The sequence below is a fragment of the Oncorhynchus kisutch genome, linkage group LG9, assembly GCF_002021735.2.
Source record: "Oncorhynchus kisutch isolate 150728-3 linkage group LG9, Okis_V2, whole genome shotgun sequence".
Classification (NCBI taxonomy): Eukaryota; Metazoa; Chordata; class Actinopteri; order Salmoniformes; family Salmonidae; genus Oncorhynchus; species Oncorhynchus kisutch.
In genome coordinates this window covers 10,315,729-10,335,154 of record NC_034182.2, presented here as the reverse complement: position 1 = coordinate 10,335,154, position 19,426 = coordinate 10,315,729, and the positions used below count along the sequence as shown (strand labels likewise).

Below are 19,426 nucleotides of genomic sequence, written 5' to 3'. Positions count from 1 at the left end.
ATACAGGGGGTACCAGTACTGAGTCAATGTGTAGCCTATATACAGAGGGTACCAGTACTGAGTCAATGTGGAGGCTATATACAGGGGGTACCAGTACTGAGTCAATGTGGAGCCTATTTACAGGGGGTACCAGTACTGAGTCAATGTGGAGGCTATATTCAGGGGGTACCAGTACTGAGTCAATGTGGAGGCTATATACAGAGGGTACCAGTACTGAGTCAATGTGGAGGCTATATACAGGGGGTACCAGTACTGAGTCAATGTGGAGGCTATATACAGGGGGTACCAGTACTGAGTCAATGTGGAGCCTATATACAGAGGGTACCAGTACTGAGTCAATGTGGAGGCTATATACAGGGAGTACCAGTACTGAGTCAATGTGGAGGCTATATACAGGGGGTACCAGTACTGAGTCAATGTGGAGGCTATATACAGGGGGTACCAGTACTGAGTCAATGTGGAGGCTATATACAGAGGGTACCGGAACAGAGTCAGTGTGGAGGCTATATACAGGGGGTACCAGTACTGAGTCAATGTGGAGGCTATATACAGGGGGTACCAGTACTGAGTCAATGTGGAGGCTATATACAGAGGGTACCGGAAGAGAGTCATTGTGTGGGGGTACAGGTTAGTCGAGGTCATTTGTAAAGTGACTATGCATGGATAATAAACAGTGAGAAGCAGCAGTGTAAGAACAAGGGGGATCCATGTAAATAGTCCAGCTGGCCATTTCATTAGTTTAGTTGTTCAGCAGGCTTGGGAGTAGAAGCTGTTGAGGAGCCTTTTGGTCCTAGACTTGGCGCTCCGGTACCGCTTGTCGTGTGGTAGCAGAGAGAACAGTCTATGACTTGGGTGACAGGAGTCTTTGACAATCTTTTGGACCTTCCTCTGACACCGCCTATTATATAGGTCCTGGATGGCAGGAAGCTTGGCCCCAGTGATGTACTGGGCCGTAAGCACTACCCTCTGTAGCGCCTTACGGTCAGATGCCGAGCAGTTGCCATACCAGGCGGTGATGCAACTGGTCAGGTACTCTGTACTGAGAACATGGATAACTCTGTCCTATCTTTAGCATGTTTCATATAGACACTGGCTATACTGTCCATAAGTCCTTGGTGAAGGCATGGTCAGAGTGACTCACTATGGTCCCGTTCATGGCAGCATCTGAAATGGCACCCTATTCCCTAGAGGCCTGGTCCAATGTGGTGCACTCTGTAGGGAATAGAGTGCCATGGGGCTGTAGTCAAAGTAGTGCACTATATTAGGAATAGTGTCATTCTGGACAGCCCCCGTGTGTAGTAGTATTACATACGATCTGTGTTTCTCCTCTCAGATATTGACGAGTGTTCCTTTGAGAGGACCTGCGACCACACCTGCGTCAACTACCCTGGCAGCTTCGACTGTGTCTGTCAGGAAGGATACACTCTGTACGGCCTCACACACTGCGGAGGTGAGTAGGACACAGGCATGTATGGGATTGCATGCAAACACACACACGCACACACACACACACACACACACACACACACACACACACACACACACACACACACACACACACACACACACACACACACACACTTAGAAAGAGTTAGACAGACAGGTAGCTATGGAGAGGGACAGATAGAAAGGAATTGACTGACACAAAGTAAGAAGCCCTGAGAGACAGACAAGGGGAACGAGAGAATAAGAAAGACAGCGAGTGAAGAGGAGAGAGAGAAATAGGAAGAGAGGGAGAGTGTTTTTTATTGTGTGTGCCGAAAGCAACCTCATACCTCAGTTCCCCTGAATAGCCCTCCGCACCTGCTTCCCTGCCTGTGTGTGCATGTGTGTGTGTTGTACCTGTCACACACATGTCGTGCGGAGGGAGTAGGCTTGACGGGTGTGTGTGTGTGTTGGGATCCCACTTTACCTGGCCCTGTCGGACTGACAGCCATGTTCTTCAGCGGTAGACTAAACAGGCCACTGTCTTAAGGGCGTTCCATTAGCAGTCAACACATACCAGTCAGTCAGATATAGAGCACGGAGAGGACTTGAGCTGTCTGTTTCACACTGATGACATCACACACTGACTCGTAGCACAGGCTCTGTCTGATCAATCAATCAATCAAATGTATTTATGAAGCCCTTTTTACATCAGCAAACCCACCAGCAAAGCCTAAAACCCCAAACAGCAAGCAATGCAGATGTAGAAGCACGGTGGCTCGGAAAAACTCCTTAGAAAGGCAGGAACCTAGGAAGAAACCTAGAGAGGAACCAGGCTCTGAGGGGTGTCCAGTCCTCTTCTGGCTGTGCAGGGTGGAGATTATAACAGAACATGGCCAAGATGTTCAAACGTTCACAGATGTTCAAGCGTTCGCAAATAATAATAATCACAGTGGTTGTAGAGGGTGGAACAGGTCTACCCCTCAGGAGTAAATGTCAGTTTCATAGCCGATCATTCAGAGTTAGAGACAGCAGGTGCGGTAGAGAGAGAGAGTCGAAAACAGCAGGTCCGGGACATCATGTCTGATGATGTCCCTCTGAACTTTGATGATACTCAACCACGTACATGTGCACACACACACACACACACACACCCTCTGACTATTCTTTTTGGTTGTGTCTCAGACATAGATGAGTGCAGCATTAACAACGGGAGCTGTGAACACAGCTGTGTGAACACACAGGGAGGCTATGAGTGTCTGTGTCCGCCCGGTCAGAAACTCCACTGGAACAAGAAGGACTGCACCGGTAAGCACCTAAACGTCTACTGTGTGTGTGTGTCTTCTATAGACGTAGGAGAGTGTGTGTGTGCGTGTGCGTGCGTGTCATTTTTTTCGTGCTGTGACGGGTCGGTGGTTGTCACGGTGATGTGACCCTCTATGTTCCTCAGAGGCGGTGAAGTGTTTGCCCGACGGGAAGCCAGCGCCGCGCGCCCAGCTCAGCTGTGACAAGAGAGGAGGGGTGGAGGTGTGCTCGCTCTCCTGTCCATCCAACGCACTCTTCCTCGCAGGTACGTGGCTCAGTCCTACACACCCCAACACACACACACACCTTACAGCACGGAGGAACTGTTTTACTCAGACCAAACCTTCACTCTTTCTTCCCAGCAGAATCCTAGACTTTAACCTTGTCTCCTCTCCTCAATCTGCAATCTACACTCCCTCCTTCTCTCCATTAATCCTCTACCTTCTCTGGTTAAACTACATTAATCCTCTGCCTTCTCTGATCTAGACTGGTCTGGTGAGGTTTAGTCCGATGCGCTAGTCTTCAGCTGACTCTTATCAATGACCAATACCTGTGTATCCGTGGTTAATTAACTGAGCTCCAGCCACTCCACACTCTCTGCTGCCCCCTAGAGGTCAAGGCCTCACGCTGCTCTCCATTTAAGCAGAGCTCCACTGAAAGTCTCCCACTTGGGTGAAGGTCTCAGATTAAGGCCTAATCTATCTACCTACCTACCTTTCTCAGTCACTGGCCAAAGGATCCATCAGGGGGCATTTCAGATAAAAGTATTTCACTCAGTGAGTCATTTCGTCTGGTGTTGCCCCTAAGGCTATAAATGACTATAAAGCTATTTGCTGTCAATGCAGGCACCCTGGTCCTTCTGCGAATGTGCTTAACACAGACGAACATCTGTAAAACAATTACATTCTTTAATCGGGCCTGCCATATTTCTGTTGGGACTGTTTTGAGTAGACGTTTGCTCCGTTTGGTTTGGCTGCTGTAGTGTGAGACTGATGGATAGCTCTCAAACATAAAGTGAAAAAATATTGCTTTTTTATCTTTCTGGAGAATGTCTTAATGTGGGGGAGAAGGAAAGCTTTTCAATTCTTGTGGTTGCACGCAAAGTCCTGCGTCTTCTTCAGTCATGTCCCGCTTTATGAGCTCTGAAGTCTTCATCCCTCATTTCTGACTAGACATGTGTGTGTGTGTTTTTTGTGTGTCCATGTGTACGTGTGTGTGTGAACATTCATGAGTGAGCATAGATCTGTCATTCGGTGCATAATTTCTCCATCCCTCAGGAAATGTGTATTTATGCACGTGTGTGTGTGTGTGACTGAGGTGTGTGTGAGTGTGTTTTCTTTTATGGCAGACTTCATATGGCAGTCTCTTGTAGCTCTTAAATACTAGAGAAAGTGAGGCCATAGAAAACGAATACAAGTATTTTACTCCTCCGCACTCCATCAGAACCTCAACTAGCCAAGAGAAACACACACACACACACACACACACACACACACACACACACACACACACACACACACACACACACACACACACACACACACACACACACACACACACACACACACACACACACACACACACACACACACCTCCAGCGGTTAGCGTAGCAGGGAGATTGGGTCACACTGCTCCTCAGACGGACCCCTCTATCACTTTGACAGCAATCCCATATTTCCTCATGTCCCATGTCACCCTGTCCCTCAGTGCTGTTGGTTTAATAGCCATAAACAAGTCAGCCAGTGGCAGAAGACAGGGATACTGCAAGCAGAGCTGGTCTAAATGGATCGACCTTGGATGGACAGGGTTGTAATGTACTTGTGTGTGTCCCGCCAGACTCTGAGAACAGCTACACACTAAGCTGTGGTGTGCCGGTGCAACCGGGGAAGGCACCACAGAAGAGGAACGCCACCACCGCCCTGCTCACCTGTGCAGGTATGCAATGCATTATGGGACATGTAGTCAGAGATGTCATGCTTTTGTTCAATATAAAGATATTTAACCATACCACTTCTAGTTAAATCACACACATACAGTGAGATCAGGGTCTCGCAGCTCGGTCATGACCTTTTGATGTCGATGCAGTTGTCATCGTTTCAATTCTCCCGTTGCCGGTGGGTTTAAATTCCTCAATTTCTTCATTCCCTCCATCGGAATCTTCACTCCCCTGCCTTTGGTGCTCGCCATATCGTCACTCCTATATTTCCTTCAGCACTCTGTAGATTTTGGACAGGGAGAGGGCCCTCACACGGCCAGAGGAATGCACTGAGAGAGAGAGAGAGAGAGAGAACAAGAGAGAGGGGTAGAGAGGGAGATGGAGAGTGTGTGTGAGAGAGAGAGAGAGATAGAGATGGAGAGATAGAAAGACTCACCATCTGGCTGGGGGTGTGAGTGTTAAGTGATATGAAATACAGCTCACCTCAGCGTGCCAATCATGGACCGTCCCCTAAGAATCTCACAGCTCCCCCAGACATATGGTTCGCTTACGGTTCAGCCACGCTCCCATCACGGTCTATCATTTCACGCTCTGATAACGGAAGTGGCAGATGATGACGACGGTTAACGATGATGATGAAGACAGCTTCTATGTGGCGTCCCGGACGACAAACAGCTCAGTCCATTCAGCGCCTCTGCTCCACAGCAGCAAACTGGAGCCAGTGTTGTCCTGGCGTGTATGGTTTTAATGGTTAATGGACAGAACCTCTCACTGTGCTGTGTGTTTACCTGGCTCTGCTCTCAATCTTCCTCTCCACTCAGCGTACCCATAACCACACACACACACACACATTCTGACCCTTGCTTGTCTCCAGCACCTCGTTAAAAGGACAGCCATCCCGACCACCCACTCTACATGACCGACAAAACAGACACAAACACACACATTCCGTCTACCTCCTCCCTGGTGTCGGCTGGACTGCTGATCACCGGGATGATGTGGGTTTTTGGTTTTGCCTTCATTGCCAGAGAGACAGGCAGAGCGTGATGGAGCATTTTGGCTGCGTTAGTTCCTCTCTGACCTAAACTTCACCTCATCCAGGGAACACCATAAAGGTGGCCTGGAGATGCTCTCTAAAGTGTGTGATCATATGCCATGGGCAGTGGACCATCATTAAGGGCCCGGAGTTGGTCAGGTCAGGTGATCAGGATAAAACTCCTGTCCCTAATTATGAGATGTCAAAAGGTTATCCATTAGTGTATATTTCTGTGTCTTTCTCCTTGATGTAAATGAAGATACGTTACCCCCGCCCATCAAGCAGAAGGCTCGCTTCAAGGTCAAAGATGCCAAGTGTCACCTGAGACCCAGAAACAAGGAAAAACACAGAGAGACGTCCAAGCCGAGTCTGCAAGGTAAATCCTGCTACTCCTAAATGACTGTACAAACTGTACTGTATAACACAGGCTACTCCTAACTTAGAGTGTACAGCATCAGGTAATACAGACTGAACTAAGACTAAGAAGGTATACATGATGCAAGATACTGTAGCTGTAATATAAACGACAGTTAGATGTGTCCTGAGCTGTGCCCTTACACCTGACATAACTACGAAACAATCAATACTAAACCATGCACGACAGCATCCTACTTTCTCTCCTCAACTTTCTCTCCTTACCTTCTTCCTCATCATCCTCCCCCTCTTCTTCTCAGGGGGTCCGCTCCCATGTACTGACGACTGCCAGGTGACCTTTGTCAATCTGAAGTGTGACTCGTCCAAGAAGCGGCGGCGTGGACGCAAGTCCCCTTCCAAAGAGGTTTCCCACATCACAGCTGAGTTTGAGATGGAGATGAAGGAAGCCTCAGGTCAGTGTGACTGTGCAACCTCAGGTCAGTGTGTGTGTGTGTGTTGATTGAATATATGCCACATGTTAGACTCATGTAATCTGTTGGTGTATATGGGTGTGAGTAATGTGAGTTTTCTGTTATATGGAGTGTGTGTGCTTGTATATTCCTCTCCCCAGCCTCGTGTAACGTGGACTCTGTGTGTGTGTGTGTGTGTGTGTGTGTGTGTGTGTGTGTGTGTGTGTGTGTGTGTGTGTGTGTGTGTGTGTGTGTGTGTGTGTGTGTGTGTACTAACTGTGTGTATTCCACTCCCCAGCCTCGTGTAACGTGGACTCTGTGCATTTATTGTGTGTGTGTGTGTGTGTGTACTGACTGTGTGTATCCACGCCCCAGACTCGTGTAACGTGGAGTGTGTGAGGGAGCGTATGAAGCAGAGGTTACAGAGTGCCATGCGGACCCTGAGGAAGTCCATCAACAAGCAGCAGTTCTATATCCAGTTCTCTGGTACCGAGTACGAGGTGGCCCAGAAACCTGCACTGTACGTTGAGCAATGCAGCACCGGACAGGTCTTACGGGACGGCAAGTGTGGTGAGCATCCTGTGCAAGGCATCCTGGGATATGGAGTTGTTGTAGCTTACTATTCCAAATACAGGTAACTGCCAAAATAAAGAAAAACACTTGAGTAAATTAGGGATACAAAGTATAGTGAAAGCAGGTGCAGTTCCTAAACAATGCTTAAGGTCATGTATAAAAATGCAGGGCAGACCCAATTGGCCATTAATTTTGTCTACCATGGCAATGCCCCCATCCATAGGGGATGAGTGGTCACTGAATGGTTTAATGAGCATGACAACGATGTAAACCGCTTGCCAAGACGCCGGCAATTTGAAAAACCCAAAAAGTTAATTGTGATGATTTACAGGCACATTGAACCAGGTCGCGCGCCGTATTTTAAGAACTCTGTGGGTAGTGCTAAAAAGAATGACGTCATACCTGAATTCCTCCATATTTATGCACCTTCATTGAACACTTAAGAGAGATTCTGGAGCGGCGCCTTGAGACAGCGTTTTCCACCACCATCAACAAAACACCAAATTATGGAATTTCTAATGGGAGAACGGTGTCACATCCAACAGAGTCCCAGAGTTCCAGACACTTGTAGAATCTATGACAAGGTGGATTGAAGCAGTTCTGGCTCGTGGCGGCCCAACGCCCTATTAAGACACTTTATGTTGGGGTTTCCTTTACTTTGGCCTAGACATCACAGCTGCAGTTTGATGCGGTGTATGTGGGATATACCATACCATGATATGCTAAACATGTCTCTCTCGTCTCTCTCCCTGTCTCAGTGAGCTGTGGTGTGGGGACGTACTATAGTGGAGACCATGATCAGTGTGTCGTGTGTCCCCCTGGTACATACCAGGACACAATGGGCCAGCTGTCCTGTGAACCCTGCCCCAGCACCGAGGGACAGGGCATCGCCGGGGCCAAGAACGTCTCCCAGTGCGGAGGTGTGTGTGTGTGTGTATGTGTGCTAGTCTTATGTTTGCTGTAGTTTGGCTCCACCCTGTGGTTGTTAAACAACACTCCAGTTCTTTTGGAGACCATGGCATGTTTCAAGGCATTTCCCACGTTGTCCTCTAGATAGCAGCAAAGACCAGGAGTCTACGGCTCGATCAACCTGGCTAGCTCAGTCGGTAGAGCATGAGACTCTTAATCTCAGCGTGGTGGGTTCAAGCCCCACGTTGGGTGTTGTCTTTTGATTCACAAGGGATTTCATAACCTCACCAGCGGTACTCTAGAACTGACTCCATCTCATTAAACATTGGAGTTCTACTTCCAACATTATAGGTCAGTTGAGATGTACGTTATAGAGCCTTGTTAAACCTCTTCCTCTCTCCACCTCTCCCAGGCCAGTGTCCGGCTGGTCAGTATTCGTCAGATGGGTTCCGTCCCTGTAACCCCTGTCCCCTGGGCTCCTTCCAGCCGGAGCCTGGCCGTGTACTCTGCTTCTCCTGTGGAGGTGGCCTCATGACCAAGTACGAGGGCTCTGTCGCCTTCAGGGACTGTGAGGCCAAAGGTAACAGAGAGAGAGAGAGAGAGAGAGAGAGAGAGAGAGAGTGTGTGTGTGTGTATTACTCTCATGTTTGTGTCTGTGTGTGTTTCTCTCCGTAGTCCACTGTGCTCCTGGACACCACTACAACTCCAGTAACCACCGCTGTATCCGCTGCCCAGCCGGTACCTACCAGTCAGAGTTTGGACAGAACTACTGCATCACCTGCCCTGGCAACACCACCACCGACTTTGACGGAGCCACCAACGTCTCTCACTGCAAGAGTAAGGCCAGTCTCACATTAGTTCATTAGGGAAGGGAGTTATTTTACTGTTGCACATGGTTAGAGGACTGATTTAAACGTGACATCTCGTTAGACCATAGCCCACAAATGACAAGTTGTGTTGGTGTGACACCTGCTAAAACATTTCAGTTTCCTCTGTGTACTCTTAAGCCAGGAATTCCCAAACTTTTTCACTCAGGGTCTTCCTTCCAGCATTTGGGAACATCCCGCGCACGTGCCACGTCTATTTCTATGGGCACAGGCACTGTTCATGACAAACTGTTCACACCTCTCTTGCAGGTTTAAAGCTTATTTCCTGCAATTCTACACATTTTGTCAAGAAAATGTTGCAGTTTTTAAGCACATTTTCTTGCAATCCTATACATTTTGCCATGTCTAATGTGTATTCATGTGATATTTGAGTGACAAAAAAATTACAACAATATCTATGGACTAAAAAACCTAAATATAAAAACAGTAGCTGACATGGGCTTGATCTGGACCTCACCCCACAGTTTGGGAACCACTGCTCTAAGCTATAAACGTGTTCCTTGCTGCTAAATTAGTTCAATTCAAAGCCATGGTTTCCAGTGCACCCTGACTCATCCAAGTCTCTTCTCCCTGTCTTAGACCAGGTTTGTGGCGGTGAGCTGGGGGACTTTACAGGCTTTATTGAGTCTCCTAACTACCCCGGGGACTACCCGTCCAATGTAGACTGTATCTGGACCATCAACCCCCCTCACAAGAGACGCATCCTCATCGTGGTGCCTGAGATCTTCCTCCCCATCGAAGACGAGTGTGGAGACGTGCTCGTCATGAGGAAGAGTGGTACGCACAACCAGGAAGTCATCGTTACTGTGCCAGACAATCAGACAGCGTGATATTTAATTTCCTCAGCTAGCCAGCCAATTTGATTGTTACATTATTGTAGTTAGTCTATCTTGCTATTTTAATATTCATCCAGTATTATTTCAGCTGATTCCAAACTCTTGGTTGGTCCATCTGTCTGTCAATTACATTTAGCCCCTTCCTCTTCATCCCTTAGCCCTGCCCACCTCCATCACCACCTATGAGACGTGTCAGACGTACGAGCGACCAATCGCCTTCACCTCCCGCTCACGCAAGCTCTGGATCCAATTCAAGTCCAATGAGGGCAACAGCGGCAAGGGCTTCCAAGTCCCTTATGTCACCTACGATGGTCAGTCTGCTGTAGCTTCTACACTTCTAAGCTGCTCAGACTCCCTAACATTCACCTGTGCCTTATTAAGTCAACTATAATGTACAGCGTGACACAGTGTGTTTGATGGTGGAATATTAGTACACTTTGAGTGAAAAGATGGCAGGCGGCAGCCAGCTGAATGCTGTAACTATGTTTTTCATCCTCTCTGTTGTTTTGTAGAGGACTACCAGCAGCTGATAGAGGACATTGTCCGGGACGGCAGACTCTACGCATCAGAGAATCACCAAGAGATACTGAAAGTAAGCAACTCTCCATTATGTCCAATTACTGTATATTATATTTTGTAATTAATAGATACTACTATACAGTGTACAGTATATTATCTCGGGGCGTATCGGGTAGCCTAGTGGTTAGAGCGTTGGGCCAGTAACCGAGCTGGCAAGGTAAAAATCTGTCGTTCTGCCCCTGAACTAGGAAGTTAACCCACTTTTCCCCGGTAGGCCATCATTGTAAAGAAGAATTTGTTCTTAACTAACTTGTCTAGTTAAATAAAGGTAAAAGAAAAATCTTCACTGATAACACCCTCCGTCCCTCTGTCTCTCTGTCTCTCCCTCCCCCTCTCCTCCCTGCAGGATAAAAAACTGATCAAAGCCCTGTTTGATGTTCTGGCTCACCCCCAGAACTACTTCAGGTACACGGCACAGGAGTCCAAAGACATGTTCCCCCGCTCGTTCATCAAGCTGCTGCGCTCCAAAGTCACACGGTTCCTACGGCCGTACAAATAAACTGCCACGCCCCCTGTTTGTTACCCAGACGCATACCCCTTATGCTTATCCAACGTCCCCTTTCCACCATCTACTCCTCCCTCCTCTTCACCTACGTCCTTACCCCTGTCAACATCCTCATATGTCTTCTACTCCCCCACGTCTATACCCCTACATCTCTCCTACAACCCAACCCGCCAATCTATCCCTCTCTTCTACACCCCCTCTACTCTGAAACACTTCTTCTACACCCCTATACTTCTCTTACACTCCCAACCCTACCAGGAGTTCCTCGTGCTCGTTATCCCTGCATTCCCTGCACAGGAACAGAGAACCGTCTCCCTCTTTTTGTCTGCAGTCCTCATTTCCAGCTTTCCCCCTGTACTTCTCTTTTGGTTTGGTTTGTTTTGTGTTGTTGTTGTTGTTGTTTTGGTTATATTTATATGTGTTAGAACTTGCAGAAGCCCACAACATGGATGTTTGATATATATGTACGTATACAGACATGTTGACTACAAGTAAAATGTATGTGTATGTATGTACGTATGTATATTTGTGTTCGTTTGAGCATACGTATGTGCACGTAGATGGTGTGCGAGAGTGACGTCACACGCAGGTACATTGATGGATCTTTATTTTGTTATTTTGAAAGGCCCCTGCCGTGCACACAAAAAAACGATCGGTGCACTTAAATCATATTTTACATCCACATTTTCACATGGGAAATCGTTTTCGAAAGACATTTCTAATTTCAGCATCCCAGACCATTCCACTTCAAACTGAGTACAGTGAACGAATAAGTTAGATTTTCAAAAAAGTCGCTTTTATGTTTTATTTTGAAAGATATATTAACAAGATGAAAAAACTACCTGCAAGTAACAGACGTTGCTATAGAGAGTAATGTATGTGATGTAACTCATATTTGGAACTTTAATTGCACTTGAATTTTATATTGTGAACTGTAGAAAAAAAATCTAAGTTACATTATTCCTTATGTTTTGTGTTGTATAGAAATGTTTCACCTTGGTTGTAGCAAAAGAGAGAGACAAAAATATGTCCCCTTTTGTTCTCACAAAAACAAAAACAGCATTCAATATCTTTAGACAGACACCGTCAAATCCACCCATTTGGCCTGAAAAGCAGTATTGCCAGTAAGTAATCATTTAAAGGGAAATGTCCTTAACGTCCCACTACTATTTTAGTTGTGTGTGTGCTCCCATCTCCTAACTCTGCCTCATCCCTTTAAGACCCTCCTGACTAGCTGCCAGAGGAAAGGGGTGTTTTGTGTAAAGCTTCTTTAATGATGGCACTAAGTGCACACTCAAAACCACCTGCTTTTACGAGTGTCCACTCTCAGTCTGTCCTATTTGGACTTCTCCCAGATTCTGTAAGTCATCAACCTAGACTGTTGATTTAATATCTATAACACATCTGTTAGTTTGTTTATATTTCTGCACAATGCAAGGGAAGCAAATATGTATTGTATGATGACGAGACTGTTGATTTGGAGGTGAATGTAGTAGCAGAGAGACAGAGGTCTGTTTGAAAGTATTGTGATGTCTATGAGAGTATCTGTATGTACATAGCACTTGCAACTGTAACCATAACCCAGAAAGAGCCCAAACTGACCTCAAGCAGTAAAACGTTCTGACAAAATATTACTTTCATCGTTCTCCCCCTTGTAACACTCTCCCAGCAGAGTCTGTCTAAGCAATAAGGCCCGAGGGGGTGTGGTATATGGCCAATATACCACGGCTAAGGTCTGTTCTCTGCACGACGCAACGCAGAGTGACTGGACACAGCCCTTAACAGTGGTATATTGGCAATATACCACAAACCCCTGAGGTGCCTTATTGCCATTATAAACTGGTTACCAATGTAATTACAGCAGTAGAACTAAATGTTTTGTCATACCCGTGACATACGGTCTGATATACCTGTCAGCCAATCAGCATTCAGGGCTCGAACCACCCAGTTTATAATGTCTGATATACCACGGCTGTCAGCCAATCAGCATTCAGGGCTCGAGCCACCCAGTTTATAAACAGTACATCTATTACACACCTATTAAACTGCTAATACTCCACTACTACACGGTTATAAACAACTTAAATTCTTTGTGCTGGGCACAAGAATGATAAGCATAATTATCTGGCTTGTATCTTCTTACCTAGAGGCCATATACTGAAGGCCACTGATATGGGAACAGATATAGTCACTCATTCATAAATTCTACATTGTGCCCTAGCACTGATCCAGGACCTGTTCAGCCCAGTCTAATTGTGACCCCCACTGTTGTGTGTAGAGCAGAGTTTCTTCTGATGAGGTGTCAGTGTTCTGTTTGACAGAATCTCTACACAAGGACATTACAAAAATCTCTCAAATCAGAATGATAACTTGGCCCATGTAGGGTTGTGTCAGAAAATGTTACTGGTCTTCAAATCAAAGCTCATTGGAGGAGGTGGTCCGGGGGAGGGACCCTGCAACCTCTCCTCCAATGAGCTTTGAGTGGATTTGAGCTAACAAGGATGGAGGAAGCATGGATTTGACAGCTAATAATGTTTTCAGATGCAACCAAGGTGTTTGTCCACTCAGTCCACTCAAAATGGTTGCCGCCTGCAGAGGTGTAGCTAATGTTGGTACGGTGCGCCCACTTCCTGTTGAGGGATGTTTTGGGCGTTTAGTGTGTTTGATGATGAAAATCGGTATGAAATGCAAAACCATGTATGACTGACTTTTCCGGAGAATGTATTCTATTGTGTGTGTGTGTGTGCGTGTGTGAGACAGTGTGATACAGAAAGAGTGCATGTTCTGTGTATGTGTGTGAGAGAATGAGACAGCGTGTGTCCGTGTGTGAGTAGCTTGTGAGATCGAGGTGGAGAAAGAGAGATACTGTATGTAGGTACTTTAGTCCATTTTATAGAGGGATAATTGTTACGTTTGTGTTAGTCGGTTGTACCCAAAGAGAGAAACTGTATCACAGTGTTTTGCCATTGTTTGGTCCATGAAAATCCCGTAAAGAACAAATTCAAATAAAACAGTAGCAGAAGAACAACTCCACCATGCTCTGTGATCTTCCCTTGTTTAAATGTTACTTGTTACACTTTACTTTGCCCTTTTCTATATTATCTAGCATCTTTTGTCTCCATGGGTGACTGCAGGGCACCTTACACACACTGAAATATGTAGCTGACAGTGCCTATATTGCCCTTATTTCAAAATGAGGATAACGGTTCTGAGGATATAGACAACACACAACCCAAAATGCAAATTGACTCTAAGTCAAAGTTCATTTTCTTGTAAGATATTTATTTTATTTTTCCTTTGGTCTTGAGCACATAAATCCAGTATTCAATTATCCTACTCTGCACCTTTATTCTATACATCTGCATCTATTGGAAGAACCTATTGGAGGCTGTGTAAGAAGTCTGGCTGAATTCACATCACAGCCAAGTTAGCATTTTGGTTTCTTACATTAGCTGCAGCATTAAATGAATCTGACAGCCAAATCTGGTAATTTCTTTTGAACTTTACAGGACTTTATCAATGCTGAGAATCTCCAGGCAAATGAGAGAGTGGTAAATGTGTAGATTAGGTCTTATCTTCATGCCTCTCCTCTTTTCTTACAATGTTTATTTTTCAGCACCGGCATCCATTTTTTATGTTCATTGTGTATGAATGAATTAAAGTCAGAGTTTAGATTGAGGACATCTAGTTTGTTGTTCATTGACTTCAGCTTCTTATTTTAAATAATGTTTTCAAGAGTAGTTGATTTTAGTAATAGGCCCAAGTCTCCAAAGGCAACATATGTTTAACCAGACGGTGTCGCATTTACACAAATTATAAAGACATCAGCTATGCCTACTCAATAACTATTCTATGTCCACATTTGCAACATGATAATTCTTATAAATTGTAGGTGTACATTTGGAGCCATTCCTATTTGTAAAACGGTCAATGTAGGTTAAGGAGAATACATTTTCATATCATTGTTTTGCAACTGTAATCTGTTGAAAATAATTAAAAGTTCCCCTGAAGCCAAGGTCAGTTGGGTTGCAGACATCCATCATGACACCTTGCATTATTTTCAGTCAATGTATTTGATGTATTCCAGAACTAGTACAACCGATTCAAATAGCCTAATGATTAGTTGGCCGGGTGTGCTTGTACTACAATACATAAAAATGAGTGGGACTGGTTTGTGGTAAACTAATCCAGAAGAGGTTAGAGAAAAACAGGGCTATGGCAAGGATGAAACTAGGCCAAATGTGAGAATATAAAGTCAAATGTATGTAATCGTTGGTTCTACGTTGATCTTAATTGATCTTAATGAAATGCAGTTTAATTCTGCATCTGTGATAGATGGACATGATAGAAAAACAGAGACGAATCTCTGATATTGTACAGCTCAAACTGTCTGTCAGACATGAATTGATTCGTGCTCAGACCTCCCCTTTGCACATTTTCATTGAGCTGTTCATCCAACAGAAGGCTCCAGAACATATCAGGGAGAGGCGGGAAGACACAGAGCTCGAGCACATTCAGCACAAGAGGCGGGAGATGAAGTGTTTCCGCGAGAGCCAAAGCGCAAACCAGGTGCACCACGCGCTGCACTTTCAAACAGACCAGCGCAACTCGCTAGCTGCTCCCTCTCCGCTGTTTGCTCCTCTATCAGACCCACGGGACTTCACTGGTTCATCCCTAACCTGACAGGCTCAGCTCATCGGACCGGGAGACCGGGCGAACGCAGGTAGGTTAGATGCCGCGGTGGCTGCTTGCATGCAAATTGGTGTTGCCTATGTTTTGCATAGCAGGCTACAGGATTAGTAGGATGACAATCCGAAATAGAGATCTTGATTTCGATTCTATTCTAATGTGTATTTTTTATATCGGAAATGTTTTAGTTTTTTTACTTCACGTAGCCTAAAGTCTAGTAAATCTAGTCCAAGATTGTGATTTTGGACAATGCCACTCTCCTCTCTGTGTTAGCTTGACCACCGGGTTGTTTTCATGATGTACAGTGCCTTCAGGAAGTATTCACACCCCTTGACTTTTTCCACATTTTGTTGTGTTACAGCCTGAGTTTAAAATTGATTAAATATAGATTTTGTTGGTACTAGCCTACACACAATACCCCATAATGTCAACGTGGAATTATGTTTTTACAAATTAATAAAAAATGAAAAGCTGAAACCTCTTAAGTCAATAAGCATTTAACTCCTTTGTTATGGCAAGCCTAAATACATTTAGGAGTAAATTATCTTAACAAGTCACATAATATTGTTGAATGACTACCTCATCTCTGTATTCCACACATCCAATTATATGTAAGGTCCCTCAGTAGAGTAGTGAATTTCAAACACAGATTCAACCACAAAGACCAGGGAGGTTTTCCAATGCCTCTCAAAGATGGGCACCTATCGGTAGATGGGTAAAAAAAGACATTGCATATATATACCTTTGAGAATGGTGAAGTTATTAATTACACTTTGGATGGTGTATCAATACACCCAGTCACAACAAAGATACAGGCATCCTTCCTAACAAACTCAGTTACCGGAGAGGAAGGAAACTGCTCCGGGATTTCTACTATGAGGCCAATGGTGACTTTAAAACAGTTACAGAGTTGAATGGCTGTGATAGGAGAAAACTCAGGATGGCTCAACAACATTGTAGTTACTCCACAATACTAACCTAATTGACAGAGTGAAAAGACGGAAGCCTGTACAGAATAAACATATTCCAAAACATGCATCCTGTTTGCAACATGGCAATAAAGTAATACTGAAAAAATGTGGCAAAGCAATTAACTTTTTGTATGAATACAAAGTGTTATGTTTGGAGAAAATCCAATACAACACATTACTGAGTACCACTCTCCATATTTTCAAGCGTAGTGGTGGCTGCATCATCTTATGAGTATGATTGTAAATCGTTAAGGACAGGAGTTTTTCATGATAAAAAATAAATGTAATGGAGCTTATCAAGAATACAGTGAATGTTCATGAGTTGCCGAGTTACAGTTTTGACTTAAATCTACATGAAAATCTATGGCAAGGCCTGAAAATGGTTGTCTAGCAATGATCAACAACCTATTTGACAGAGCTTGAAGAATTTTGAAAATAATAATGGGCAAATGTTGCATAATCCAGGTGTGGAAAGCTCTTCGAGACTTACCCAGAAAGACTCAGCTGTGATCACTGCCAAAGTGGCTTCAACAAAGTATTGACTCAGGGGTGTGAATACTTATGTAAATATTTCTGATAGTTCTGTATTTCATTTTCAATAAATGTGGAAACATTTCTAAAAACATATTTTCACTTTGTGATTATGGGGTATTTGAATTCAGGCTGTAACACAACAAAATGTGGAATAAGTCAAGGGGTATGAATCATTTGTGAATGCAGTGTATCACATTTCTCTCTGTTTGATGCTAGATCCAAATAGCAGAACCACAGTATGCTACATAGCCTATATCTATCTGGTCAATGCCATAAAGAACCATGAAATGCTACATAGCCTATATTTATCTGGTCAATGCCATAATCAAGTTTCAGAACAGCTCTGCCAACAACCCCTCAAGCGGTTGATGAGAGTTTACTTGGGGTCCTAACTACAACTAAATTGAATTCTAACACCCAAAAAAGCAATGTCTTACGAATATAAATGTTTAAGTTTATATTATTCACATTTAGAAAGACAAAGACAACTATTTAATCCCCATGCCTTTGTGTTTTGGTGACTGTGCTCTTCTAAACTACACAAAATAGCCTTCTGAAGTAGGCTAAAACCCAAGAATAAAGGCTTGACATTATATCTGATTTCATTGATTTGTTTGTAATTTAGTTTAGTAAGATTTAGTGAGATAACTGGACATAATTAAAATTAATGACGATTGTTGTGAAAACATGAAACTAAACCTTCATATAAATGCCTCAAATCAACTTGTTTATGCGAGATTACTTGGAATTACTTAATTGTCTTATTAATCAGGTGTGAATTACTTTCCCAAATGTAGATTTTGTAATGTTTGTTCTCTTCATTTGACAGAGTGGTTCTCCTTTAATGCATGTGCCCCTCTCTCACTTTGTTAACATGGGACACAGGTGAATTCTGCAAATGCCTTGTCAAGTTCAAAGTGAGCCAGACGTGCACACTCATGGCTGTACGCTATAGCCTTGTAAGAATCAGTCATAGCCTGTCAACAGGACTTGTAGCCTAGACACACATGCACATACACAGTCCATTTTTACACAGCATAAAGAATCTAACCAACATACATGACTAATGGTGTGTGTCCGTACCAGGGTGTGGAATAGCCTACCAGTGAAACGAAGGAACATTGTCACACAATTTTATGGGACTGCTTCTCACAGTCGTTAAATCTGAGTGTGTCGTCTGTGCCGAAGAAGAGTGTGCATCAATCAATTCCACCTCACGCCTATTCATTTATCAAACCGTCCCTCTTCACCATGTTCTCTGCTACATCTTTCTTCATCATTCTTCCTGTAGACAAGGTCCTGTTCATGTTAATACGGCCCGTTCCCTTTGTTCCTAGTCCCAGTGTAATCCTCTTCTATTCTCACTGTGTACCATGCTCTCAGCATCTGCCAATGCACCCTTCTGCTCTCATTCACTCAGTGTGAGGACTTCTGGCACTGCCACACTCTCTCTCTCTCTCTCTCTCTCACACACACACACACACACACATACTGTACATACATAAATACATACATACATACATACATACGTATGGACACACACAAGAGTATGCCTGTGTGAGTCATGGTGTTAAGTGTGTATAATTAGGAAATGGTGTGTGTGGCCGTTTTCACATGAATGACATGGCACACTGACATCATAGCAGCACAATCCAGGATAAATCCAGCTCCCCCACTCATCCCCAAATGATCACCCTCCTTCCTTACATCCCTCTCTCACCATCTTACAGGATCCATATGAAATCCTACTAGAATCCCAGAAGCAGAGCTGTAATTTAAAGGCAGTAGTAAATGTGATATCTGCTTGACAGTGTAAAAGCCTTAGATGCTCTTAGGGGTTGGGTTATGTTGCTTTGGTGGATAGTGATTTATTTACAGTCTTAACTGCGCATTCCAGATTGCCGTTGTATTTCCACTCAGTGGTTCTGTTCTCTGTGTGTGCAGGAGTAGGGGGACACTGAGCCGGAGTTGGAGGGGGGACATGCTCGCTCAGCAACCCAGCATAGTTTCTCCAAGGTGGGCCAAGCTGTGACAGAGGGCCTCTCTCTGGTGAGCCAATCCGCAACCCTGACCGCTCCAGCAGGCCTCACTCCCAGTCCTAACTACTGTGTGTGCCAGGACCAGGCCACCTCCAGCCCAGGCCAGACCACGTCTACCCCAGGCCAGCCCAGAGTGGGTCAGCCCCAGCCCAACCCACCTCTTCCCCAGCCCAGTAGCGGCCCAGGCCCAGGCTCCAGAAGCATGGCCTTCACCCTGTCAGAGATCATGGCTGCACGGCGGCAGCAGCAGTCCCAGGCCCAGCGGGCAGCAGGCAGGGTGGCCGTGGAGGTGGATGAATACAGCACCAACCCCACCCAGGCCTTCACCTTCTACAACATCAACCAGGGACGCTTCCAGCCCCCGCACGTACACATGTA

At 44.9% G+C, this 19,426-nt stretch overlaps 2 protein-coding genes and 1 non-coding gene across 3 annotated transcripts in view; all 3 read left to right on the top strand.

The window, feature by feature from the left end:
• Positions 1-14,493, top strand: part of LOC109896304 (signal peptide, CUB and EGF-like domain-containing protein 1) — a 137,724-nt gene extending 123,231 nt beyond the window's left edge. Inside the window, exons 10-23 of the mRNA XM_031832732.1 lie at positions 1,334-1,450; positions 2,611-2,733; positions 2,876-2,995; positions 4,567-4,665; positions 5,962-6,078; positions 6,377-6,529; positions 6,902-7,096; positions 7,858-8,019; positions 8,421-8,588; positions 8,684-8,845; positions 9,475-9,672; positions 9,890-10,042; positions 10,244-10,323; positions 10,657-14,493. Coding sequence (XP_031688592.1) covers positions 1,334-1,450; positions 2,611-2,733; positions 2,876-2,995; positions 4,567-4,665; positions 5,962-6,078; positions 6,377-6,529; positions 6,902-7,096; positions 7,858-8,019; positions 8,421-8,588; positions 8,684-8,845; positions 9,475-9,672; positions 9,890-10,042; positions 10,244-10,323; positions 10,657-10,809 — 2,000 coding nt within the window. The 3' untranslated portion in view covers positions 10,810-14,493. The remainder of the gene's footprint in view (positions 1-1,333; positions 1,451-2,610; positions 2,734-2,875; positions 2,996-4,566; positions 4,666-5,961; positions 6,079-6,376; positions 6,530-6,901; positions 7,097-7,857; positions 8,020-8,420; positions 8,589-8,683; positions 8,846-9,474; positions 9,673-9,889; positions 10,043-10,243; positions 10,324-10,656) is intronic.
• trnak-cuu (transfer RNA lysine (anticodon CUU)) lies at positions 8,188-8,260 on the top strand. Its single transcript has one exon. It is a non-coding gene; the product is annotated as a tRNA-Lys (tRNA).
• Positions 14,494-15,279: 786 nt separating the features above from the next.
• LOC109896303 (metallophosphoesterase domain-containing protein 1) overlaps positions 15,280-19,426 on the top strand; it is a 38,656-nt gene continuing 34,509 nt past the window's right edge. Inside the window, exons 1-2 of the mRNA XM_031831851.1 lie at positions 15,280-15,538; positions 18,954-19,423. Coding sequence (XP_031687711.1) covers positions 19,251-19,423 — 173 coding nt within the window. The 5' untranslated portion in view covers positions 15,280-15,538; positions 18,954-19,250. The remainder of the gene's footprint in view (positions 15,539-18,953; positions 19,424-19,426) is intronic.